Source organism: Saccopteryx leptura, chromosome 4 (assembly GCF_036850995.1).
Source record: "Saccopteryx leptura isolate mSacLep1 chromosome 4, mSacLep1_pri_phased_curated, whole genome shotgun sequence".
NCBI lineage: Eukaryota > Metazoa > Chordata > Mammalia > Chiroptera > Emballonuridae > Saccopteryx > Saccopteryx leptura.
In genome coordinates, this window is record NC_089506.1 from 167,349,484 (window position 1) to 167,376,499 (window position 27,016).

General features: G+C 37.6%; 1 protein-coding gene across 1 annotated transcript in view; it reads left to right on the top strand.

The window, feature by feature from the left end:
* MAN2A1 (mannosidase alpha class 2A member 1) overlaps window positions 1-27,016 on the top strand; it is a 186,804-nt gene that overhangs the window by 135,554 nt on the left and 24,234 nt on the right. The window contains exons 13-18 of the mRNA XM_066381983.1: window positions 845-1,010; window positions 2,466-2,684; window positions 3,394-3,516; window positions 6,449-6,563; window positions 21,252-21,385; window positions 24,739-24,880. Coding sequence (XP_066238080.1) covers window positions 845-1,010; window positions 2,466-2,684; window positions 3,394-3,516; window positions 6,449-6,563; window positions 21,252-21,385; window positions 24,739-24,880 — 899 coding nt within the window. The remainder of the gene's footprint in view (window positions 1-844; window positions 1,011-2,465; window positions 2,685-3,393; window positions 3,517-6,448; window positions 6,564-21,251; window positions 21,386-24,738; window positions 24,881-27,016) is intronic.

Sequence of the window (27,016 nt, forward strand, 5' to 3'; positions counted from 1 at the left end):
GTTGACTTATTTTTTTTAAACAAATATAGCTATGTTTGAAACCATCCTGTAAAAACATGTTACATGAAGGTATCATAGGTGCTGGTATAAAATGTTGGGAAAAGTCTGTCCCAAACCCCACCCAGTTGGTTTACTTTGTTCACTCTAAAAATAACACTAGTTGCAAATACTGCCTACACTTATTTTAAAGGTTTCCATTTTCATTTCTCTAAGTCCCAATCAAGTCTTTTTTGCCACTGCTATCTATTATAAAATTTTAGCCCCTATTTTGAGTAGATTCATTTCCAGTGATCTTTTTCCCCAGAACTAAGTCTCTTGGATAATAAGGGCCCCCTGTATATGAAATATACATATGAAATATGTGACTCCACATGTATAGCCATATATTTTCACTGTTGTAGTGGTCTAAAATGAATGTCAGAATTTTAGTTGAAATTAATTATGATTAAATTGCGAACAATTTATATATTTCCTTATTCAGCAAGATTAGTTAGGGATCAAGATATTAGATGTATAAAGTTGATTATTTTAGACAGATGAATGAAGTCATATGTGTATATAGATCATTCTGGGAGATGTAAATACCTTCATTACAATTCTATTAGGAAATAACTTTATTACAATTCTATTAATGTCTTCTGTTTGTATAACATTTTATTCTTAGAAAGGAAATCATTATTTCATTACCTTTTGTATTGTCAATATTTGTGATGAAATTTGTATTCTCCAAAACGTTTCTTATAATTCTCCTCTACATGTTGATTCTGTGGCTGAGATCTTAGAAATAGCATTAAAGAACCACAAATATTTTCAGTCCCCAATAGTGAAGCAGCTGTTTTTGCAGGTATCTTGTGGTCTATAATCCTTCAGAGCAAGAACGAAACTCGATGGTCTCGGTCTATGTGAGTTCCCCCACAGTACAAGTGTCTTCCGCTTCAGGAAAGCCTGTGGAAATTCAAATGAGTGCAGTTTGGGAGACAACCAGTACTATTTCACAAACAGCCTATGAGGTATGTTTTGCCATAGAATTTAGAGTAAAGCATCATTATTAAAGTGTAGCCAGTTTATATATGTATGCACGACCCCTAGAGCTGTCAAGTTGTTGTATGTGAATGCCAGAGGGTTTAACTGGCCAGTTAAATAGATTCTGTGTTTCCCCAAATATTAATATTGTTTGTTAGTATGATTAGTCTATGTTACTATTAGTACATACTGGCCTGTATATTGTAACTTTTTTCCTGAAATAATGAAGTAATCATTACTCAAAATTTTGATTTTTTTTTGTCTAACACAATTTAATGACAATTACACATATTGAAATTGAGATTATTCCTGGCCTGTGGTAGCACAGTGGATAAAGTGTTGACCTGGAATGCTGAGATCACCTTTCTGAAACCTGGTCAAGGCACATATTGCAAGCAACCACTGAACAAATAAAGTGAAGCAACTATGAGTTGATACTTCTTGTTTACCCCGCCCCTGTAAAATCAATATATAAAATCTTTAAAAACAGAAAAGAAAAGAAATTGAGATAAATACCACCCTTCTACATAACTTACTGTACTTTAAACTTTTTATTGCAAAAGAGAGACCTAAGAGAATTACTTCCGAAAATACAATGTCTCTTCTTCAAGATATAATTATGGAAAATCTGGGCACAAGGATTAGACATTTTGGGGGGAAAATTTCTTAAAATAAGCAATATCAAACTAAACCCTAACATCATTAGAAAGGTTGAAATTTTAGAATCTGGAGTCCATTTTAACTGTTACTTCTGAAGACATAGCCGTAAGCTAGGAACTCTAAAAAAAATCTACTTCTGTTAAACGCTGTTACTGGCTGCTTAAATAAATTCATTATCCTTTAAGTAGAAATGAAAAGTTCAATACAAGTTTTGGTCAGGTTTTACAGGAAACACCCCATCTAGAAAATGGGACAGTAGCTCCTGAAAGGCAGGTGTTTTGTGTCACAGTGTGTGCATCCTCAGCCTTGTGTCTGCTAGATCTCAGACATTTGATGGCTGGTGTTGACTGAACTAATATGCTTAATATTTATTACATTGACCATTTATATTTTTAATGTATTGAAATAGAGTATTGTAAAATATTCTGAATAATTAGGACAAAATCATTGTTCATAATAAGCCCTTACTTTTCAGAGAATTTCCTCCTCTGAACATTTATTCTGAGCACTGTAGGACAATTGAGGGTAGTCACATATTTTCATTTATCGGATGAAAACATTAATGCCTTTGACAGTCCTACCAACTTGAAGTTATTAGGTTACAAGAATAAACCAAGATGTTGATACTTTGCCCGTGAGTTACCAAAACATGTTTATGGAATAGTATTATATTCTCCTTTTAAAAAGTATGGTAGTTTATTGTTTTCACCAGAAATACAAATAGTTTTTCTTTCAGTAGAGTACATTTTTCTTTAATTAATTTCATTTTCTGTCTTTTAAAGATCTCTTTTCTAGCACAGATGCCACCATTGGGACTGAAAGTGTATACACTTTTGAAATCAACAAGTTCAAATCCACATTTAGCTGAATATATTCTGTATAATGGTAACATAGAGAATAAAGGAATTTTTAACATGAAGACTATAAAAAGTGCTAAAGAAGATATAACTCTAGAGAACTCCTTTATTAAGCTTAGGTTTGGTCAATCTGGGCTTATGGAGGTACGTTCTCAAATTCATAGGTTTATCATTTTATTGTAATATGTGCAGATTACTTACTTATGCTGAGGGGGAAACGTCTATGCAAATAATCTGAGAGAAAGGGTAACAGCTCTATGAACTTCCTTGTGGTCTATAGTAACTACTCGCTTACTCGCTCCTCACAGCTGTGGTCTGTGGTTGATGCTGCTTTGAAAACTGTTTGTTTCTGGTCCACAAGATAAGTGTAGAAGCTGTGACTATTTAGAAGTGTTTATGGAAACTTAGAAAATATTTACCAGTAAACTTATGCCTACTGAATCTAATAATAAAATAATTGAGTGTATAGTCAGTATATTACTTTAAATTTTACTTTTCTAGTAATTCACTTTTATTGTACTTAATAAAAATATGGGTTCATGCATATTGGATATAAAAAAATAAGCTGGTTCCTCTATTACAGAAAATCTGAGAAGTAGTGGTCTAGATGTCTTCATTTTTGTGTATCTCTTCCTTGATAAAGGGTGCTCTGACATTTTGTTACTATTGTGAAGGTTTTAAATTCCAACATTAACTATAAATTTTGGGGTGTTCATTCAAGAATTGGAGATTAGAGATTTATTAGCATTTTTCAATCTATGCCAAGGTAATTTTTTAAATCAACGTACATAGACCCAAGTGCAACATTGTTAATATCATAATGATGAGTTGTCTTTACATCTCTTCTCTTTAGGAAATGATAAATAAAGAAGATGGTAAACATCATGAAGTAAAAGTACAATTTGCATGGTATGGAACCACAAGTAAAAAGGACAAAAGTGGTGCCTACCTCTTTCTGCCCGATGGGGAGGCCAAGGTTAGTGCTGATGAGCTGAGGTATTCTAGGAAAGAAGACTTCCCACTGGACCATTTTTCTTCAGAACTTTTAGTACATTAAAAATAAAAATAAAAAAAAAATTTTTCCCACCCTTGACTAAAAGGTAGTATATGCAAATTTTGGCACATTTTAAAAATGCAGAAAACTGTGAAAAAAAAATAAAAGTTACCAAATATTCCATAAGCCCATGAAAACCTCTGCCAGCATTTTGATGTATCATTGTCTTTTATGTCTATCCCTTTCCCCCGTTTCAAATTTTGTCTTGCTGCATTACATATTTTTCATTATGACGGTGCTCACAATCTGATGATGTATTTTTTTAAAACACAATTTTAATATATACACTGTTGTGTTTAAAAAGTTTTGGCTGGTGCTGGCCAGTTGGCTCAGTGGTAGAGCATTAGCCCAGAGTGTGGACGTTCTGGGTTCAATTCCTAGTCAGGGCACATAGGAGAAGCAAACATCTGCTTCTCCACCCCCCCCCCCCCTCTCTCTCTGCAGCCATGGCTTGAATGGTTCAAGGGAGTTGGCCGCAGGCACTGAGGATGGCTCCATGGCCTTGCCTCAGGCATTAAAATAGCTCAGTTGAGGAGCAATGCAGCAGCAGCCCCAGATGGGCAGAGCTTCGCTCCATAGGGCTTGCAGTGTGGATACCGGTTGGGGTGCTAGCGGGAGTCTGTCTCACTGCCTCCCCACCTCTCACTTAATTAAAAAAAAAGTTTTAGCTATAAGATGGGTAAGGTCTGAGGATTTAATATATAACATGGTGACCATAGTTGATAGCTATATTGTATAATTGAAATTTGCTGAGAGTAGAGTTTAAATGTTCTTACCAAAAAAAAAAAAGAGAGAGAAAGCATGTCTATGTATGTATATGTGTAAAATAAAAAAGGAATCTTCTATTGTTGTATATACACATTTTCTGCTAATACTTTACTACTGTAACATTGGGATAAGCTTTCTCCATAGTATTTGTTTATGCAATGCTGATTATTTCCAGAGAGAATAATTTTCTAGAAGAGTCATTTTGTGTTAGTGGATGAGGCCTTTTAAGGCTTTTGATACATACTAATTTTCTCTATAGAAAGACTGCATGTTCACGCCACCAGTGTTTTTTGAGAGTAGCTTTCAAATATACCATTTCATGCCATGAAAATTAGCCATATTGAAAGCTTTACCTGTAATAATAGGTGAAAAATATTTCACTCCTCACATTTTTGTGATTATTAGTGAGGGTAAACTTCTTTATACATTTACCTTTCATATTTCTTTTGAGTTTTTATTTGGTTTTTGATCATTTTTCTAATAGTATGACCTACAGATTTGTAAGTATTCTTTACATATGGCAAAAAAAATTAATTATTTTCCCGATATATATTGCAAAATTTTTCAGTGTGTCATTTAATTTGTTAATTTTTTAGTTTTTCTGTTAATTTTTTGTAGTCAATTCTATATTTTCTTTTTAGATTTCCTTCTTTGCATTTTTATACTTAAACATGCTTTCTCAGTCACACTAAGGATTCTAGTTCTTTGTTTGTTTTTGGTTTTTTAAGTCAGTGAGGAATTAATGGTAAACTAGAAGTCATAGTAGGCGTTCCAGGATGGTCAGGAGATCAGGGATTTCACACTCACTAGCTTGTGTCATTGAATAGGCATTTTGTTTTGACTGACTGTTCTGTGCTATGGAATATTATGCATGGAGCATCGTAATAAATTTATCTAAAATTATTTTACTTCCAAACAGCTCTAATGTTATATAGAAAAATAAAGGGAATTATCATATATTTACAAAGAGAAAATAAAAGCACATCAGAGAAAGAGGCAGCTGGGTATATCAGAATAAAGCCAGAGCCCAGAACCAGCTGCCCCAGGTTTCAGCCTCTTTATTATTTCCTAGCTACATGTTAACTAGGTACAAGAACTTTGTAAATTATAAAGCATTATAATAATTTCAGAATATTTTCCTCTAGCCAAAGAGATACATTTAGAAAAAAATTACAGAGTTTTGAAAATCGTATGCTACTTAAGTAGTTCACCTCACAAGTCTCACCTTTTATGCTACTGTTGAACTCTGTAAGGTGTATAAAACTTAAGAAAATATAACTCTTCATAAATGCTTTAAATTTGTTTATATGTCACATAAGTTATGTGTTTCAGTCCTGTGTTTTTATATCTAGATTTTAAATAATGAAAAGTAAATCAGTACTTTTTTCAAATTTATAAATGTGCTATATATTTGCTGTCTCTTTCAAGTAAAAGGGCAGGATGTTTGTAGAGTAATAAACCTGTGATTAAACTGTGCTTCTGAATCCTGCTTTCTGTTTCTGAAGATGACTCCCTGTGGTCATCCTCGCCACCTGCCCCGGCCCTTGAACATTAGGGGCCATAGTTATAATAAATGTTGCCTGGAAAAATGTCACCGTTGTAGAACGATTGTTCTTTCTAATAAATAACATGGATAATTAGAAGGAGCACAGCTGAAAAGAATGTTTGTAGCTTGGGGAAGGGGTACAAAGAAAACTGGATAGAGGGTGACGGAGGACGATCTCTCTTTGGGTGATGGGTATGCAACAGAACTAAATGACAAAATAACCTGGAAATGTTTTCTTTGAATATATGTACCCTGATTTATTTATGTCACCCCATTTAAATAAAAATTTATTTATTAAAAAAAAAAGAATGTTTGTAGCTTTAGGCCAATCAAGTTGTGACATTTTTTTCTATTTTCAGTAATTTTTGTATAATGAAAAACTTTTTATTTTTATAGCAAATGAATATTATACTTTGTAAAGTTTGGTTTTCACTTAAAATTGTAAATACCAGGTTACATGTATTTGCCATTTGGGGATAAACATTTCTTGGATAAGTTAAAAGCCAAATATTTTTCTAAAAAATGTCATTTCCTCTTCAGCCTTACATTTACACAACTCAGCCCCTTGTCAGAGTGCAGCGTGGAAGGTTTTATTCGGATGTGACTTGCTTCTTTGAACACGTTACCCATAGTGTCCGACTGTACAACGTACAGGGTAAGAGAACAGAGAAATGTAATTGTGAAACATGTACATCAGCTCTTGAATTCTTGCTTTTCTTGTTTTCTTTTTTTTTTTTTAACAAATTAGCACTTCTGGTTGAAGATGATACAATAATCTTTCTAAACTTGATATCATACTTATGTGATTTACAGCATAGTATTTACCCTTTGATAATCAGTAGTGCTGAAACTTTTAACTCTTCCCTACATACACATGTTCTTTTTCCTTTATATCTTCTCTTTCCTACTGTAATAATTGTCTTAGTTATGATCTCATTAACTGGAAATTTTATTTCTAAGACCTAGAAAAGTGTAACTTTTTATTTCATGGAACGGAAATTGTGTCAGATACAGCTTTCAATTATTGGGTCACTAATAGGCACACACACGTGCAGTCTGCCTTCAATGTAGAATGTGTTGCAATAGCATCTATCACTGGAATTGAATGTTATAAGAATGTTCCAAACTAGTTCTGTTTATTCACAACTTCTTAGCTGTTAGAGTTAAAATCAGGCAATTTTTTATTACTTTCAGGGCAGTGTTAAACAGCATCTTTATTATCCAAGTGATAGAAACAGCCTTTGACCCCTTTGAGAACTGAACCATGGACATGAGCACTGACCCTTCCATGGGACCTGGGAGGAGCTGTGGTTCCCACTCTCAGAATTGTAATATTTTGTGATAGTATGTTGACTGATTTTGAAATCAGTGTTTTTAGACTGGAGTACTTTTTCAGTCGCAAATTTCATCCTAGTAACCAGGCAATTTACTATGATACCAACCCTTAGAAAAGGACCTCATGAAAATACCACTTAAATTTTTTCTTTGCTGTTACGCTAAGCCAAAAAAAAAGAAAGAAAAGAAAAGGATAAATAGGCCCTGGTCAGGTTAGCTCAGTTAAGAAGAGCATTGTCCTGAAACAACAAGTTTGTCGGGTTTGATCCCCAGTAAGGGCACACACGGGAAGCAACCAGAAAATGCATGACTGAGTGGAAAAACAAATGCTTCCAATGTTCCCCTTCCCCCTCCCCTCTCTCTCCTTTCCATCTTTCTCCCTTCCTCTCTCTGTCTCTATTTAAAAAAAAAAATGAAAAATTAAGCCTGGCCAGAAAGCTCAGTTGGTTGGAGCATCATCCCAGAGCACTGAGGTTGCCGGTTTGACTCCTAGTCAGGGCACATAACAGGAACAGCTCCATGTTCCTGTCTCTTTCTCTCTCCCTGCCTCTCTCTCAAAAAAAAGCAACAAACCAAATTAGCCTGACCTGTGGTGGCACAGTAGATAAAGCATCAAACTGGAATGCCAAGGTCGCCGGTTCGAAACCCTGGGCTTGCCTGGTCAAGGCACATATGGGAGTTGATGCTTCCTGCTCCTCCCCCGTCTCCCTCTATCTGTCTCTCTCTCTCTCACTCTCCTCTCTAAAATGAATGAATAAATAAATAACTGAGCAATATTTATATTTAAAAACCCACCTAATTAATTAATTAAGAAAAGGAAAAGAAAAAAATTTTTCCTGGGCCTTCATACAGCTGGACAACTAAAGCATTATACAAAATAATGATAAAATGTATAGGCAGACACTGTTTACTTTGTTAGGTATTATGGAGAAGCAAAAGGGTGCTTATTCAGAGAAGTTTTAAGCTCAAGTTTAATTTTCTAAATTTCAGTGTCCAAATTTAATTTTTCTTTTTAAAAACTTTTTTATAGTACAAATGTCATTAACATTTAGCTTTTGTTAGAATTCCGGATAGGGACAAACTTTCTCATGTGATATATAGTAAGATATGTTCTCAGAATAACTCACGATTCATAGGTTGAAAGGGAACGAAAAGGTCCTCTAGAAGGTGGGATAAATTATACTAGATACTAAACGTGACCTGTAGCGTTATCTGCAATCATTTTGCTACCTACAAGAAAGTCTGTAGTCCTGAAGTAATTTTTTTTGTCAAGATTCCTAAAAACTAGTAAGTTAGAAATAATATTTTAACCATCCTTTTGTACTCTTGCATCAGCCACTGTGCAGCATCTTTGAGAGCTCCAAAATTGCGTTTTCAGCTGTGGCCAAAGGTTTTACTTTATGGGTAGAAAATAGGATTATCGTGCAGGAGTTGTACTTACCTAATTTAAATCTGCTTAAAACTATTGTTTCAGTAGAAGAGAAGTTCTCCCTTGAGTGCGGCAGGGTGTGCACTTCGGCACAGCCTGTGTCATCGAGCTCGGTCTGCCACGGTCCCTCATCAGTTGTATTCGGGCACAGGCCCTGTCTCAGTAAATGCCTAAGCAGTACATCCGAAAACTCCCAGCTTCTCCATCAGGTATATTTGCCTGATCGCTTTTGATTTATTTGCTTCTGTCGTTGTCACTGCAGCGTCTTAGTGTTTTGGGTTGTCCCGGGGACTGGATCTACAGGCAGAGAGTGGTTTCTGTGTGTTCGAGGGCCCTCTTCTGCTGCTGTGTAGAGCTCGCCATCTTGCATCGGGGTCATTTTAGAAACTAGTAGGCTCTGACTGGCCTTCTTACTTATCCCAAGAAACACATTCCTTACTTAGAACTAAGTGCTTATCTTTTCTCCTCTCCTGTTCCGTCTCTTCCCGCTCCTCCCCCTCCCCTCCACCCCTCCCCTGGGCCATCAGAAATGCCCAGCAGCTGACTGATAGTCCTTTAAGGGGTGCAGGGAATGGGATTTGAACTGGCTCCTGGCCCTCCACCCTGGCTCTCTGATTAGTCAGCTGCTTCTCTATTAGTCAGTTAAGAAATAGAGGTTTTTCTGAACAGGGCACTTATTAAAGCATTAGCGTAACAAAAACAATTTAAAAAATATGCAGACCCCAGATTGTGCCTAGATGTCTCAATGTGTGGAGTAAACTTGAACTGCAGCATTTTTTCCTCTGGATATTTGACTTTTGTGGTTTGAAAGCAGAAAACAAACTGAGCTGGGAGGCCTCCCCCCCCCCCACCTGCTGGTTTGTTTTGGGTTTGGCATTTAATTTGAGTTTCTCCATTTGCATTCTGTCTGGATGATGGAAACAGTAAGAGGTGCAGTTTAAAGTCACTTTCTTAACATCACTTAAGCTATTAAACAGCACTTCCTTCAGAAGATTGTGGGAAATGGCAGATAAATTAGGTACAATGTGAAGTAAACAGAGTGCTTCTTCAGATCAGTTTTACTCTACTTGCCTGATGTAAATGTGACACCAGCATGTGTAACTCTCAAGCCCAGAGCATGTATTTTTTCTTCCAACCTGAAAATGGAAAGTTGGTGGGAGATGGAGATAGCAGGTCACCTCAGAGTCTTTCTTCCAAACTGTATACCCTCTATGTTGGTATTTGAACCTGTTCATAAACTTCTCTCCTGGGAGAAAAAAAAAAAGAAGAAATAAAAAACAAGTGCAGTTGTGGAGATGGAGCCTTTTCTCAGCAGCCTTTGTGACCCACTTCTATCCATCCATCATTTTCTTTCATACATCATTGAATGAGGGCTCAGGTTGTCTGATCCTGGCTTATTGTGGTTTAATCAAATCTAATTAAGACCTATGACAGCGATGTGAAGTATTCTGGGTGGTTGACTCTAGGTGTCAAACTACCTGAAAGGGGTTTTGGTCTTGCTGCTCTGGGTGTCTGTACTGAGAAATAACTTGGTAGCTCTTCAGTGGTATTTTGGCCTCATATAAACCAGGCATTTGGTGATTGATCAAAATTCATAAGCAGAATATAGCTTTTCATCTTAGATTCAAAGAAAACTTCAGCCAGCTTCTATGCTGTTATAGACTTGCTTTTGTTTAATATTTTTCCAAATATCAAAAATACATATTCTCAAATTTAACTAACTAAACTATTTCTGGATATATGCTAATGTTGCTCCTTTAAACTGACCAGATGTAGTTATTTTAATGAGTATTAATGACCAGACTTGTGTTTGTTGTTAGTACCAAATTTATGGTCCAGAAGGGAATCTGGGCTAGGGGACAATTAATATTTTATGATTAGATATAACTATTAATTTACTAAAGCAGTAAATTATTATTAACTACTTTATTATAAGAAGCATTCTTTTAAAAGACTGAAGTAATGCTAACCTGTCAAGACATCCTTATATTTCTTAATCCTTTTTTTAGTTATTTGGTCTTCTCTCCCCAAAGTAACTTTTGCCAAATTAAACTTCAGAAGACAACAAAATTAAACACTTTTAAAATTATATAAATTGTATAAGACTCACTTTCTTTAACTGTAGGAAGACTAGGTGGTCAGTTTGGTATGCCCATCAAAGATTTCAAAACAAACTGAGCTGGCACCCCCCCCCCCCCCACACACACACACACACACACGCACACGCCTGCTGGTTTGTTTTGGGTTTGGCATTTAATTTGAGTTTCTCCATTTGCGTTCTGTCTGGATGATGGAAATAGTAAGAGGTGCAGTTTAAAGTCACTTTCTTAACATCACTTAAGCTATTAAACAGCACTGTGATTTTCTTTTCATTATCATTTAGATATTATATTAGAAAGATTTCTAGAAATATTAAATTAGAGGAAATCGTGCTTACTAGCTTTAAAAGCTCCAAAAGATCAGAGCAGTTTTAGAGATTTCTAATGAAACACAATGCTTTGCCTTATATCAGGTTAAATAAGAAATGCATTTTATGGAGGCCATTATTTAATGAATGCCCTTTTGGAAATATCTGATGGTTTCTAAAAGATTATTTAGTTTGTAGCAAATAACATTTACCCAGAGGGAAAGATAGGAGACATGGGGGTTAACTTTTCTTGAGTATAATCATCTTTCATTAAATTGAAGCTTTAAATGTTACCAAATAGTCTGCTTTAGCTTTTGTTGTTAGTCTTGTGTTGCAAGATAGACTATGATACAAGCAGAAGCCCCTGTATCTCCTTGTGCTACATTGATATTGTACCATCACAAAAAGTATGCTGCCTGACCTCTGGTGGCGCGGTGGATAAAGTGTTGGCCTGAAACATTAAGGTTTCCGGTTCGAAACCCTGACCTTGCCTGGTCAGGGCCCATATGGGAATTAATACTTTCTGCTCCTCCTCCTTCTCTCTCCTCTCTAAAATGAATAAATAAAATCTTAACAAAGAAAAAAAAGGTACATGCCTTGCAGTGACACAGTGATCAGTAAGTGACATTTACTAGCTGTGGCTTCATTTGTCTTCAGAGCTGTGATTATTAGACTTTGGTGCCCTAGTTTTCCGACTTCAGCAGCCACTTTGAAGAATTAGGTTGCTATGGGTTACCAATGTGTCGTGTACGTTTTCAGTGGCACAGGGTTTAGGTTCCAGATCTGTTGTAATATGTACTTGCAGGGTCCCCCCCCTCCCCCCAGGACTCTGTTCTCCTATGTAGGTGTGTGTTTGTGAGCAAGTCAGTGAGTGAGTATGTTTCACTCCTTAGGAGAAATATTTTAAATGCAATACTTGCACCCATTATCCGCCTGCATATCATAAGAGTACTTATATGTAATGTATCTTGCTAAAAGAAAGTAGCCAGAAGGTAAAATGTAATGAACTTCCAGACAAAAAGTATGGAAGAAAAGACTTTCCTTTAACTAAAATGACTTACAGTTTCTTTATAGATTTAGCAAAGTGAAGTTGCTTAGTCTTTTTCAGTTTTGAATATGTAAGCAAATTAATTCATAATATGATCCTTACTTTAGGAGAGTCAAAGTGAACTTTATCCAGTAAATATTTAAGAGAATCACATTGGAAATAGGGATCTGAATCCTTAGTTTCACCTCTAAGCAAAATATAGACTTTGTTACCTAAACTATAGAAAGACTAGATGGCCAATTAGGTATAACCATCTGAGAGTCTTCACAAAACATTGTGTCACGTAAAGTCAAGTCTCTCTGGTGCTTGCTTGACTGCTTGCTTCTAAATTCTTCTAAAATCACTTGAATCTGCGGTTCCCATCCTTGGAGTCCTTCCACTTGTAAACACGGTCTCGGCTTCACTGAAGTTGTTTTTATTTCCATTAAAAAGATTTTCATGTGGATATTAAAATGGTTTACAATCAATCGCTCATTTTTTCCCCAGACTACATTTCATAATTAGTTTGATTTAAGAGTAAAGAGCATTCAGTTATGGCTAGGCAGACTTAGGTAATTAAAACTTTTTGTAATATCATGCAGTTGGCTGCTAAGGGTCCCCCCCCCCCCCCGTTAATTGGAACTTTTAAAAATTGAAATAAGTTGCTGTGTGTTGAATCTGATTATTCCCTACAGACATGAAAGAGAAGGTGATTTTAAAGAACTGCAAGTACTTTCTAGTTACACAGGTTCAGAACTCAGAGGTTATCTTGGGGGCTGTTTGACAGCAGCTGCTGCATTGAAGGCGTATCTTTAGCAGGGGAAGAGCATCCCCACAAATGAATATAACGTGGAAGAAGGGCACAGGGCTGGCAAACCCAGGGGAAGAGCATCCCCACAGATGAGTACTAACGAGGAAGAAGGGCACAGGGTTGGGAAACCCAGGGAAGAGCTCCGACTCTGGAGTCAGCCCACCTGCATTTCATTCCCAGCTCCCATCCCAGTGCGGACCTTCACAAGCTGATCTTGTGCAGGTTATTAACCACCTGGCCTTGGTTTCATTATGCCGACAATAGTAGAGTCTACCTCATAGGCGTGTTGGAGGAATACCTGAATTAACACACATAAAACCTGGCACTTACTAAGTGTTGTATCTCCTTAAGAGGATGTGTGGGTCAGATGAGTTAGTACGTGTTACGAGAGAGTAGTCATTGAGGGTTGAGGAAGCTGAGGAAGATTTTTGATAGGGAATTGAATTGGTGAGATGCTAGGTCTTGGAGAAATGCCTTTCAATGGGCATAAAGGAGGAAAACTATCATGAAGCATGAAATTGCCTTGTTCTGGTAAGACTTTGAAGAACTCTGTGTCCATTATGTATTTCTTTCAGTTGGCATCTAATTATTTTGTTTGTTTGTTTCAATATTTTAAAAATTGTACAGTCCCCACTGGAGTAAGGTGGGTGAGAGTTATGCTGTAGCGGCTTTTTTTTTCTTTTCCTTTTGTTTTGTTTTGTTTTTCTGTTAAGTTGGGAGAAGGAATAGTGAAGGTGTGAACCAGAAAAGGAAGAACCCCGTGCCCGTGCCTCCCTGCCAGGTCCATTTCAGGCACATCATCTTGGGGAGTGGGACTCTACGGAATCCAAACATCCTGACTGGGAGCACGTTTGGGAGGGCATGAGGGCAGACCATTTGGATTATGGTTGCATTCTTCCCTCCCTTGTCCTAAACTAGCCCAAGCCCGGATTGTGAGGAAAGTAACAGAAAGCTCCAGGGTTGTGAGTTATTTTATTTGCCTCACAAGAGAAGGTTTTAGTTAGACCTATCTCTTTTGGATTTAAAAACATGTTACTAGTGCAGATGTTTCCTCTAAATCAGAGATTCCAAAAGCCCTGTTGTTTCTTAAAATCAGTGTTTATTAGAAAAACATGAGGGTAGCTTCCCAGTTTTGTAGTGTGTTTTTCAGTTATTAAGCCTTCAACTATGTCATACTTAATTGGTTTAATCTTTAATTAAAATTTATAATCCATATGATTGAAATTCTATACCTTTCCTATTACGCATTTACATTTATGTCATTGTAAGAATTATTGAAACAAAAAGCTTAAAATATCTCTACTAGTGCCTAGCTTATTTTAAGTTGATCAATAAGTAGTGATGGCTATTTATCTCAGGGGTAGTCAACCTTTTTATACCTACCGCCCACTTTTGTATCTCTGTTAGTAGTAAAATTTTCTAACCGCCCACCGGTTCCACAATAATGGTGATTTATAAAGTAGGGAAGTAACTTTACTTTATAAAATTTATAAAGCAGAGTTACAGCAAGTTGAAGCATATAATAATAATTACTTACCAAGTACTTTATGTCGGATTTTCGCTAAGTTTGGCAGAATAAATCTATAAAACAACTTACTATAGTTAAATCTATCTTTTTATTTATACTCTGGTTGCTCCCCTACCACCCACCATGAAAGCTGGAACGCCCACTAGTGGGTGGTAGGGACCAGGTTGACTACCACTGATTTATCCAGTGCTTTATAAATAAAACAAAGTGGTCCATCATCATTTTCTTAAAGTTGAGACTTGGAATGAAATTTGCTAAAATTTGTATTTATGAAAGCAGATGTTGAAATTTTCACTTGTGGAGAAATAATCAATGTGAATATTTACAAACCTGGAAATCAGCAAGGACCTCAGGATAAATGAGATCTTATAATGGATGGTAAGTTGAGTAGGCAACATGGAGGAAAGGTCATCCAATTGTGGGAATGACCATTTTTATTTTTGGTACTTTCAGATGTGAGTGTAATACTTTTAAAATATAGTCATGATAATATCTGATTTTTAGGAACATCTTCATGTTGACCTACTTGATTTATCATTTTTGTGAGCATTGTTATTCAGGGATATATGCTGAAACTGTGTCAACTCCCAGTTAAGTTGGGTAAATTCACAGAAATGCCACACAACTACATACATAATGGGAAAGGTATTTTTATTTTCTTAATGATTTAAATATAAAATACTCTCAAAATTGGAAAGAAGCTATTCAAAATTAGAACCTCTGTTTGTTTGTTTTGCCAGCTGCTACTGTCTTTCTCCTGTAAAGTCACCTTCCCTGTTCAGACAGATTAGAAGAAAAAGGTTTAGAACAATGTTGGGCAGATAAAATGTATTATGCTCACTTTGTTAAAGACGGCGCTGCCCATGAGGAAGCCCATCGCCCAGGTGATTGCTTGGGATGGGCGTGATTATGTTAATATGTGTGTGTGGGGGGGAGGGCTTTCGCACCAAAAGGTTTTAAAAGGAAGAGAGATCATGTTGTTCCGGGAGAAGAGTGATTATGTTCTAGGAGGAGCGCTGTAGGAGAGCAGAGAAAGGCCACGTGGAAGAGTAGAAGCAGCCAAGATGGCAGAGTGCCAGTTATCTTGAGAGAGAAGCCAGTTTGTACAGAAAGAAGGAGATGAGGAACAGAGGTGAATAAGGCTGGTGAGCTTAGAAACCTTTGATTCTAGGAAACTCAGATAAGTCAGTGGCTTTGGGAGCCCTGAATGGAAAGGGAAGTGTTTTCCCACTGTGTGTATTTCTTGCCTGCGGGGTGCAAGCTAGGATTAAAGCTAATGGCCCACCAGTTCTTGGCTCTGTTATTTCATTACCGTCTGTCCGAATCAAACCTGAACCTGCACTGGCCAGGCGGCTGTGATGGTGGCCGTGGCTACTGACTTTACAAACAACAACGAGATAGGTAACAAAGTTCCATTTTTGCCCAAGGGCCCACATTTTAAGGACACTTACCAAAGACCTTGTTTTCAATCTTAGTTTTGGGGGGTTTTTTTGAGGATTTATTTTATATCTTCTGTCAAATTCCAGTTGAACTTTTGTTTGAAGGTTTAAACCCTTCTCTTGTCACTTTTCATTTTCCTAGGTGGGTGTGGCCACTTGCTAGTATTTCACTTATTTTATCTTGATCTGATGATGTGTCCTAATCACATACTGAGTACCGCAATTAGGATATTTGATTCTTACTTAGGTATGAGTGAGGCTCTCTCTTCCTTTTCCTCTCAAGCTGCTGTTACTACCATTTGAGTGTAGTGCAGGTGGAGTCCTATTTATCAGGTATATTCTTTGGAAAAGTTTACTTTGTATTTCCAAATTGCTAGAATAAGGTGATCTGGAAAGGTGGAGAGAGTTGAATCAACTGAGATTCTGCAGTTCTGCGTTGCATTAGGCTCTTCAGATAGGTTTTATAGGGATATGACAGCGAGGAGAGGAGTTTGTGCAGAGGAGGTGATGCTAGGATTCTCCAAAGGCCATCAGTTGCTGCTCAGAGCTGTGCCACTGGGCTTCCCATCTGCATTCCTCAGTCATGTTCGCCCTCCCTGATGTTCCCGCTACCTCCTCTTTCTGACACAGGGAATATGTCAGAGTTGTCCTTCAGTTTTTCTCTCTACTCCAGGAATGCCCTTCTTGGTTTCCTTCAAACCGCTACTAAGCAACGAAGTCAAAAGGCTCCACTCCTTCCTGACCCACCTGGTAGGACATGGCTCTAAAGCAGGGGTCTCAAACTCAAGTCAGCATGTGGGCCACAGAGCAAGATCACAGCCGTTTGGTGGGCTGCACTAGGTCTACAAAAGGCAACTGTTACGCAACACTTTTCAGTGTCACAAAACGACCAGAAACTGTAGTTCGTGGATTAGTCTGCGGGCCGCAAAAAATTGTTCGGCGGGCCGCGAGTTTGAGACCTCTGCAAGAGACCAGCATCATTTTGAGAGTAACTCTAAGACCCTGAGACTATTGTACTTTTAAAGCAGGTTCCCTGTGACAGGGCCAAGCCTGACCCTGACCCCACCCCTTGCCTACTTAGTTTTGTTTTTTTCCCTGCCTTATTAGAAAATATTCTTTTTAAAATGCGCAAAATTATTTTTATGTATATAAAAACAAATAACACATACGTATACTCGACAAAAATTGCACAGAGCTAAGGTAAAATTTCTCTGGAATCTGTGTCTGCCATCTATCCACTGCTCAAGACAAGTAGTGTGGATACCTGCCTTCTCCTGTGTTCTCTCTCTCTCTCTCTCTCTCTCTCATACACACAAGTAGTGTGGATACCTGCCTTCTCCTGTGTTCTCTCTCTCTCTCTCTCTCTCTCTCATACACACAAGTAGTGTGGATACCTGCCTTCTCCTGTGTTCTCTCTCTCTCTCTCTCTCTCTCTCATACACACAAGTAGTGTGGATACCTGCCTTCTCCTGTGTTCTCTCTCTCTCTCTCTCTCTCTCTCTCTCATACACACAAGTAGTGTGGATACCTGCCTTCTCCTGTGTTCTCTCTCTCTCTCTCTCTCTCTCATACACACAAGTAGTGTGGATACCTGCCTTCTCCTGTGTTCTCTCTCTCTCTCTCTCTCTCTCTCTCTCTCTCTCTCACACACACACACACACACACACACACACAGGCACCAGTAAAAAATGTAGTACTGTGTTTGTGTCTGTTTTCAGCATAAAGTTTATCACACTCTACAAGCACTGTGTTAGTTTTTTTATCAAATCTTTCTTGCCAGGATAGAAAGCTATTTCATTCTTTTCATTACCCCCATGTCAGATAACTTCTGCATGATGAGGGACATCTTCACTACTTACGTTTATAGTGGTTTAGCACCTACCACGTGCCTAAAATGCTGTTAAGAACAGGAATGCGAAGATGCTTTGGAAGCTAGTCTGTGGGAAGCTAACAGGCTCGAGGGAGGAACAAAAACAATTGAGGAAACTCTTGGCTTCCCATTTAAACCTTTACGCCTATGCACTGGCTCTGTTCTTACTTTGCATCGCCTGTGTTAATAAGGATGAACAATCTTCTTTCTCTTACCTCTAAGGACTAGCAAGAGGTAACTTATCTTTCTTTGTTGAAACCCGGGAATGGTATCACCTGCCGCCCACGTGGGCTACTCTGATAAAATAGGCACTATTTTCCGGGATTGAAGTCTTTATGGTTCATGCTCAGGTAGAACTATTTTGGTGTAAACACCTTTTGCTGCAATATACTGCAAAGACCCACAGCCCACTGGAACCACTGGGCCTGTGTCCCTCCTTCCGGGGAGTTCTCCCCACAATCCTTTGTGCCTCTTTGGGAATGGTATGTACTCCTTAGGGAATTTTTTTTTTAATTGTGGGAGAGACAGAGAGAGTCAGAGAGAGGGACAGACAGGAAGGTAGAGAGATGAGAAACATCAATTCTCCGTTGCAGTTTCTTAGTTGTTCATTGATTGCTTTCCTATATGTGCCTTGACCGGGAGGCTACAGCAGACCGAGTGACCCCTTGCTCAAGCCAGCAACCTTGAGCTTAAGCTGGTGAGCCTTGCTCAAACCAGATGAGCCCGCGCTCAAGCTGGCGACCTTGGGGTCTTGAACCTGGGTCCTCTGCGTCCCAGTCCGATGCCCTATCCACTGTGCCACCGCCTGGTCAGGCTCCTTAGGGAATTCTTGACACAGAATCAGAAAACTTGGCAATACTCTCCCTCATACATTTTTTTTTAATAATAAGTTATCTTTGAGAACTCAGAGATACCTCTTTGCTTTTATTACCATTACAGGTTTTATTTGGTTTGTTCATATACATGTATTAATTTGATCTTATTTTTAAAGTCTATTCAGGCACAGAATTTAAATGATTATCTTGCTGAATTTTGAATGGATATAGATGCTTCTTTTAAAGAAGCTTTAAGCATATGTTGAGCATAATACTGAGCTTCAGAAAGATGTATTTCTCCAGGGAAATAATTTATTATTGCTAGAGGTAATGTGAAATTATTAATTTTTTCTGAAGCACATTTTTGTAAGTGTGTTCCAGAGATACATGACTTGAAATTAATGACACTCTCCTTTGTTAAGACTTTATTTCATTTTGTGTATTCTGTTGACCCCTGAGAGAATATCCAATCTAGGGGAGAATATATAAAGCAGTGCTAAAATCCCTACAAATGCTTTCAGTAGATTAGAGTCTACTTGTCACCTTTCTGTTTTCCCCAATGCTACATTAGTACTGTTGTCCCTAGTGCTACATTTTGTAGAAGCTTGTCAATTAAAATTCAGTATACAATTCATTTGGTTTTTGAACAATATTCTAGTTAATCTAAGCATACTGAAATGAAAATTTGCATGTAAGGTAATACATTTCCTAGTTCAGAGAAGTTGCTGTTGTTCTATCATCAGTGTACATGATATTTTTTAACTTCCCAGTAGTAGTGGAGATATATTTGGGTCAGCTAACTTGGCAGGTTCTCTGGTAACTCTCAGAATGAAATATAAGTGTCTGTTTAAGTGGTAGAGGTTCAGACTGTGCTCGTAAAGCAGGAAAAAAAGATACCCATTTCCCCCACCCATGCAGATTATACTCATATTAGCTTTATGAACATAGTGAAGAACTGAAGTTTAGTTCTCATTGAGGTTGTTGAGTTTGCAGAGCAACATGTACCAGAAAAGAACTTCTGTGATCATTCTGAAAATACTCAGCCCATTTAATATTGTCACTACATTATTATGTGTGCTTTATAATTTCTAGTGTGATTTTCACACAAATCTATTGTGCCTGGACCAGCTATATTTACATTCTTTTCCACAAATCTCACAGATTCCAACTTCCTTCTTTCACCATTTCCTTTCATCTTCTATAAGCTCTGGGGATTATTTTTGGCTCCTAGAAAGTCTTCCTCACTCCCTTCGTCCCAGCCCCATTCTTTCTTACATAGCCTCTTTGTCTAAAGAGGGCTGGTTGTCAGCATAGAGCAGGGGTCTCAAACTCAACTCAGCATGTGGGACGCAGAGCAAGATCACAGCCGGTCGGCGGGCCGCACTAGGTCTACAAAAGGCAACTGTTACGCAACACTTTTCTCACTGCAGTTGAAAACAAAAAAAAAAATCAGTACAACAAGCACAATCGTACATGCATTTTACTCAGTGTCACAAAACAACCAGAAACTGTAGTTCGCATCGCAACTGCTGTTAACTAAGCTAATATCTAGCTAGGATGCTAGAGAAATGAAAAATACAAGTAGGCCCCTAGGCTTACTTAATTTTATCCAAAATATTTTGAACTTCGTGGATTAGTCTGCGGGCCGCACAAAATTGTTCGGCGGGCCGCGAGTTTGAGACCCCTGGCATAGAGGGACAGATGGTGTTTGAGGAGTAAGGAGAAGTAGGTAATAAGTAACAACTGCAGGGAAGTGTCCATTGTCTTGGAATCTCAAAAAACTAGCTGTATGAAGTACAATAGGGGGCCAATCTTTATTCTATCACTTTCTTAATTGTTCTCCTCTTTGAAGACCCTGTAATATCTCATGTATACACTTGATCTTGTTAAGAGTATTGGGCTTCTTTATAACTCCTCTTTCCATCTTTAAAATAGACCCAAGGCTTCCCTGAGGATCCGGCAGTGCAGTTAGGACAGCATGATAGAAATTAGTAAACACCTTAGGCTTAATTCGAAAAAAAATGTGTGACACATCTACCCTCTGCTTTCTACAGCCAAGGGTACAATGACTCAGTTTATAACAAGGAACCTTAAGAGATACCAAACTCAACTAAAATTGATTCAGCTTCTGGGGAGCTCTCCAGATTATACTCCAGAGTACTAATATAATATCATTTTCAACCATAAATCATCTCAGTGGCTCTCCTGTCTCTTTTTCTACCTATAGATCATGAGCAATAATCCATTGTCTCTTGAACCAACAGAGTATAAATTTCACTGCTCATAATTTCTAGTGTGTAAGGAGACTGGTGAAGAAGTAGGCTTGAATGGCTCTGTTGGGGAATGACGATGCAGACAAGAGGTGGACCGGCCTGCAGTGAGGCTGACCTTTTCTCACTTAATGTCCTCTTTCCTCTCTAGAATTCATTAGAGAATCATTTGCATGTTATCTTTCATCTGCATTTATCTCCACCAACCTCTTCATTCTTGTGTTAAGTTATGTGTGCCCCTGAATAAATGTTACCTACTATCTGATAATTCTTTTTAAAAAGGTAAATTGTGATACTGTTTAACATATAAGAGATGATAAAGATATATGTAACTTTTAAATACATTCTGGATAGTATATTTAAGAAAGTAGGCAATTAATTTACTTCTATTTATACATTCTTTTAAATTTAGGAATAGATGGACAGTCTGTGGAAGTTTCCAATATTGTGGACATCCGAAAAGAATATAACCGTGAGATTGCAATGAGAATTTCTTCTGGCATAAACAGCCAGAATAGATTCTATACAGACCTAAATGGATACCAGGTAATTTTCTTTAAAATGTCTTAAGTAATGGGCTTGACCAGGGGTGGCGCTGTGGATAGTGTTGACCTGGGACACTGAAGTCCCAGGTTCAAAATCCCGAGGTCGACAGCTTGAGTGTGGGCTCATCCAGCTTGAGCACAGGCTTGCCATTTTGAGCGCGGGGTCACTGGTTTGAGCATGGGATCTTAGACATGACCCCATGGTTGCTGGCTTGAGCCCAAGGTTGCTGGCTTGGGCAAGGGGTCACTGGTTCGGTTTGAGCCCCACCCCCTCCCTGGTCAAGGCATGTATGAAAAGCAGTCAGTGAACAACTAAAGTGCTGCAACTACAAGTTGATGCTTCTCATCCCTCTCCCTTGCTGTCTCTCTTGCAAGCACTCGTGCTAAAAAAAAAAAAAAAAAAAAAAAAAAAGCCTAAGTAACGGTCATATTAGTGCATAACTTTTATGTATGGTCTGGCCAGTTAATTTTGGGTCCTTTGAATAATATGCTAAAGGTTGTAAATTATGTCTGAACTAAAACTGAACTTTAACAAATACTTGTAGGTTCTGTATTACCCAGATTTCCAAAATTATAACAAATATATGATATTTGTAAGAATTTATTTTTTCAAAGGAAGATTTGGTGGCTCTTATGCATGTTAAATATATTGATGCCAAAGTATATATGAATTTATCTAATAGAAAAGAAACATAGTTAGGGACTGATGGATTATATCTTTTTTTTTCTCATAGGAAATTGTCCTATGCATGTTTAGCTTATTCTCTACATATTTTTAAATATATACTGTAATAAAGGGCTCTTTTAAATTTCAGTAAAACTTTTACCTCTCTTTATTGGGGTGTGTATATGTACCTTTATATGCATATATATATATATATGTACATAGACATACAAATACAAACATATCTATGTAGAAATGTGAGTAGATATGTATTTAATTAAAAATTTGTTAAAATAGTAATGACAAAATTGATTCATCAAATTTTTTCTGATTGTCAGTTCTCTATTTTAATAGAGCTCTTTTGATTGTTACCTAAATCTCTATTTAGGATGTACATGTGTGACAATATATCTTTGAAATAATACTGTCGCAAACATTAGCATATTTTTGAGACATTAGCATTTTAGAAATTTCTGGCTATGAATAGAAATAGTTTCACAACAAATGCTTTTACTTTGTCTGATTTTCAACTGGGATGAGTGGATGGGATTGTGATAATTTTCTCTTCTACGATTTCCTGCAAAAGTTAAATTTAAACCTTTTCCAAAGCATAAAAATTGAAACATACATTTTGAATTAACATGTTAATTTTACTACAGCTGTTTGGTTTTCAGATGAAGCCCCTGCTTTATGGTGCTTCATTTTCTTTGTGTACCAAAGAAAGGCTTTTTAAAGATCTTCCAGAGCAATTATTTGTACGTGTGGGTGTATGCATGAATGAAAGAAACTTAGTAAAAATGAATAAAATGTGAATTTTCTTATTAAGAATCGAACATTTGAATAAATAGAAAAATATAATTTTTAAATCTATAAATAAATATTTCTGCTCTTAAATGAGGCCCTTTTTAAGCTTTGGAAAGAGTGGTACTTGGGCAAGACTAAAAATCTAGACCTACAGGTGGGGGAGTGAGGGTAATAGCCACAGAGTTGTGACTTTTAAATGTCCTTTTTATTAAAAGTATATGATTTAATTGGAATAGGAAGATCAGATTCAAAAGTAGAAATGGAGAGTTCTTTCAAGCTAGCTTCTTTTTTCCCTCCTTCTTTCCTTCTTTCCTTCTTTCTTTCCCTCCCTCCCTCCCTCCCTTCCCCCCACCCTCCTCCCTCTCTCCCTCCCTCCCTCCCTCCCTCCCTCTTTTTTAACATTGTTTCTTCACCAGTTTATTAATTTCCTAAGAGTGTGATTAAGGCATTACCACAAGCTGGGTGGTTTAAAACAACAGAAATTGGTTCCCTCACTGTTCTGGAAACTAGAAGTCCCAAATCAAGGTGTGGGCAGGGCCACATCTCTGCAGATGCTCTAGGGAAATATCCTACTTGTCTCTTCCGGCTTCTGGTGTCTCAGGCCATCCTTGGTACTCTGCCTTGTAGACACAGCGCTTCAGTCCATGCCTCCACTGTCATATGCTCTCTCCTGGTGTCTTGGTATATGTCCTTCTGTGTCCTAATTTTCCTCTTCTTATATGAATACCAATCATTGGATTAGAGCCCACCCTAATCCAGTATAATTTGATTATATCAACAGGGAGCCTATTTCAAAATAAAATCACATTCCTAGGTTCTGGGTGAACATGAATTGGGGGGGGGGGAGTCACTATTCACAACAACCAATAATTTGAAAGACTTACTGCAGAGTTGTTTTGAAGATTAAAGATCTTATATGTGAAATTTCCAGCGCTGTGCCTGGCATTAATGGGTACTCAGTATGTGTTAACTAATACATTAACTTCTTCTTTGTTTAAGTTTCATGTCAAATTTTTATGAGTTTAAAAGAGGTGGCATTTTTATCTGGTGTGAATTAAATTCCTGATAACAGTCTGCTTATTGTCCCCTCCTGATGTGTGAGTCTCGTTGACCCAGACTAACTTAGGTCATGTCAGTCTTTCTCAGTAACTAAAATTAGAGTTGTATTTCATGCATTCGGATACTAGACCAAGAAAAATTGAAATTTGGAACTATCTGCAGTGAAACTAAACAGGAATGCATTGAGTAGTTTTTAAATATAAATATGCATTTGATTATTATAATGTAATATGTTAAGAGGATTTGATAGAGAGATCTGGCATATTTATTAAACTGATTTTAGAAGAATTTCAAGAGGTGTTTGTTTGTTTGTTTGTTTACTTTTAATTCAGTGAGACGAGGGGAGGCAGATAGTCTCCCACATGCGCCCCAACTGGGATCCACCTTGCAAGCCCACTAGGGGATGATGCTCTGCCTACCTTGGGTGTTGCTCCATTTCTCAGCAACTGAGCTCTTAGCACCTGAGGCGGAGGCCATGGAGTCATCCTCAGCCTCCAAGGCCAACTCGCTCCAATTGAACCATGGCTGTAGGATGGGAAGAGAGAGAGAGAAATGTGAAAGGTGGAGGTGTGGAGAAGCAAATGGTGCTTCCTCTGTGTGCCCTGAGAATTGAACTTGGGTGATTCACACACCGGGCTGACGTTCTACCACTAACCCAGCCAGCCCAGGCATATTCTAAATTATAAATTAGTTCTAACCTTACAAAGGAAAGGAAACTGTCACTTTTTCTATTTGGAAGAAGTCATATATAGCCAATATTAATTTTTTAAGGCACACATGTAAATGTCACTCCCTTTTTTAAAGAAGAGAATTGTATGGTCTTACAGATTCAACCTAGAGTGACAATGAGCAAATTGCCTCTTCAAGCAAATGTCTACCCCATGACCACAATGGCATATATCCAGGATGCTGAGCATCGCCTGACTCTGCTCTCGGCTCAGTCTTTAGGGGTATCGAGTTTGAAAAGTGGTATGTATTGTTCAGATTTGTTTTTCTCTTGTGTTAGTTCCAATTGTATGATTTTTCTGTTGGTCATGTGTATTATCATCTTCAGTCACCAGCTTTCTTTTGAAAACCAGACTATTAGTTAAATTTGGGTTTTGTGAGAACAACATAAAGTGATGGATTTCTTCAATCTTAGGTGAAAAACAGAGACCTAAAGTTCTTTGATACCAATTACTTTTTTTTCCCCCCTCAAGATAATTTACCTTTCCTGATAGTCCATTATTTAAAGAATGGGCTATTGTTGTGATTAAATGGATGCAGAAACTCAGACTCCTAAAAGTTTAGATAACTTAAGTTTCTACAGGTGGGAGGTTACAGTTTAAACTTAGGTCCTTTGACTCACTCTCTTGTCACGACCACCACCACCTCCACCACCAGAAAGAAGAAAGAGAAAAAAGATGATACAAATAGGGGGATAAAGGTGTGACAGACTGCCTGACCTGTGGTGGCACAGTGGATCAAGTGTCCACCTGGAACACTGAGGTCGCTGGTTTGAAATCCTGGGCTTGCCTGGTCAAGGCACATATGGGAGTTGATGCTTCCTGCTCCTCCCCCCCTTCTCTTTCTCTCTCTTTGTCCTCTCTAAAATAAATAAATAAAATCATTAATAAGTAAATAATTGGTAATAGACACAACTTTACCTTTGAGTAGTGAGTTTTTTTCATGCTCGCTGACCCCCAGGAGTATTTTTTTCAAAAAATGAAACTAGTTCTAGTTACAGTTTTATTAACTTAAAATCATGTTTGTTTGATAACCAATTTATGGAAACAAGAACATACCTTTGCCTTTTTTTTTTAATGTTGCCTAACACATTTTTAAAATAAAAATTTTTGTTATCTGTATGGTCCGGAGGCATGAGGATGTACAAGAATGTCTATCTGTACTACTCAAAGGGTTAAAGATTCCAAAACAGAAAGTAAGATGGAGAAAGAAAATAGATAGTAGGTACTGATTAATTTTGAGGAAAAGTTTGTATTGGGAGTCTTTTGTCTTTTATAATACATATTTTAAATTATTATTTATAGGTCATTAATTATTCTTCCTTCCATACATGCAAAGATTCCCTGAGATAAGCGTCAGGCAGATAAACGAATGCAGATGCCTAGCATATGCTTTGACCTTTTTATATTAGGCATATACATACATACATTCGGTACTTCCACACATATAAAAATCAGTACTTCCCATTTTTCTTGGTGGCCTTTATCAGACAAAATCATGAGATTCTGTCATAAAGATATGAACGTAGTTATACAAATAATATGAAAATCCAGACTCAGACTAGAGGGTGGGGCTGGAGCACACTGGAGAGCATGCTTCCCATGTACGGTGGGGCGGCCACCACTTAGCACCGGCACGTGGCCTGCACGGGGGAAGGGGCCCAGTGTTGCCAAATGTTTCAGTCTTGAAGAACCCAGAAATCTGAAATTTTATATGAAGTTGCTCAATCTGTAAATGTTGATTTAATTTTTTCAGTATCAGAACATAAAGCATCTTTGTGCCAGATGTGACCCTTAATGCACCCATTTTAAAACCCTGCCTTTAATTCTCAAATGTGGGCTCTAACCAGGGCATGAGTTATTAAAACGCAAGCAGTCATGAACCAAGAAGCACTGTCTCACTTCCCTGATAAACATGAGCTGAAAAATAAAGCTCCATCCCTGCTGTAGACACCCAAAAACCCTAGAGTTTGAGTAGTTACAAACTTACAAATAATTTGAGTACAGCCCAGGAGATGATTGTCACTTCTTAAATGGACTAATATTTGGAGGCAGGAAGAAGAGTTAGTAGTTGCCAAGGATTGATGTACTAATTTGGGTGTGAAGTGATCAAATTCTAATTGTCCTCTTGGCATGCAGAAAATTAGTCCCAGTGCCTGAGAAGCAAGTTCTAGACAGTTGTCTTCTACAATATGGAGGAAATAACAATGAAAATTCTAACCATTCCTGGTTGTTTTATGTACTGAATACCTGTAATGCTGGTGGCTGAGGTCCACATTGGATTCAGGCAGACAGTAGAGAAACTGCAGAGCCAGAAAGCGTTGGGCCATTACCATTTAATAAAGTCTCACAATGGTGGACAAGCACACAGGCAAGGGAA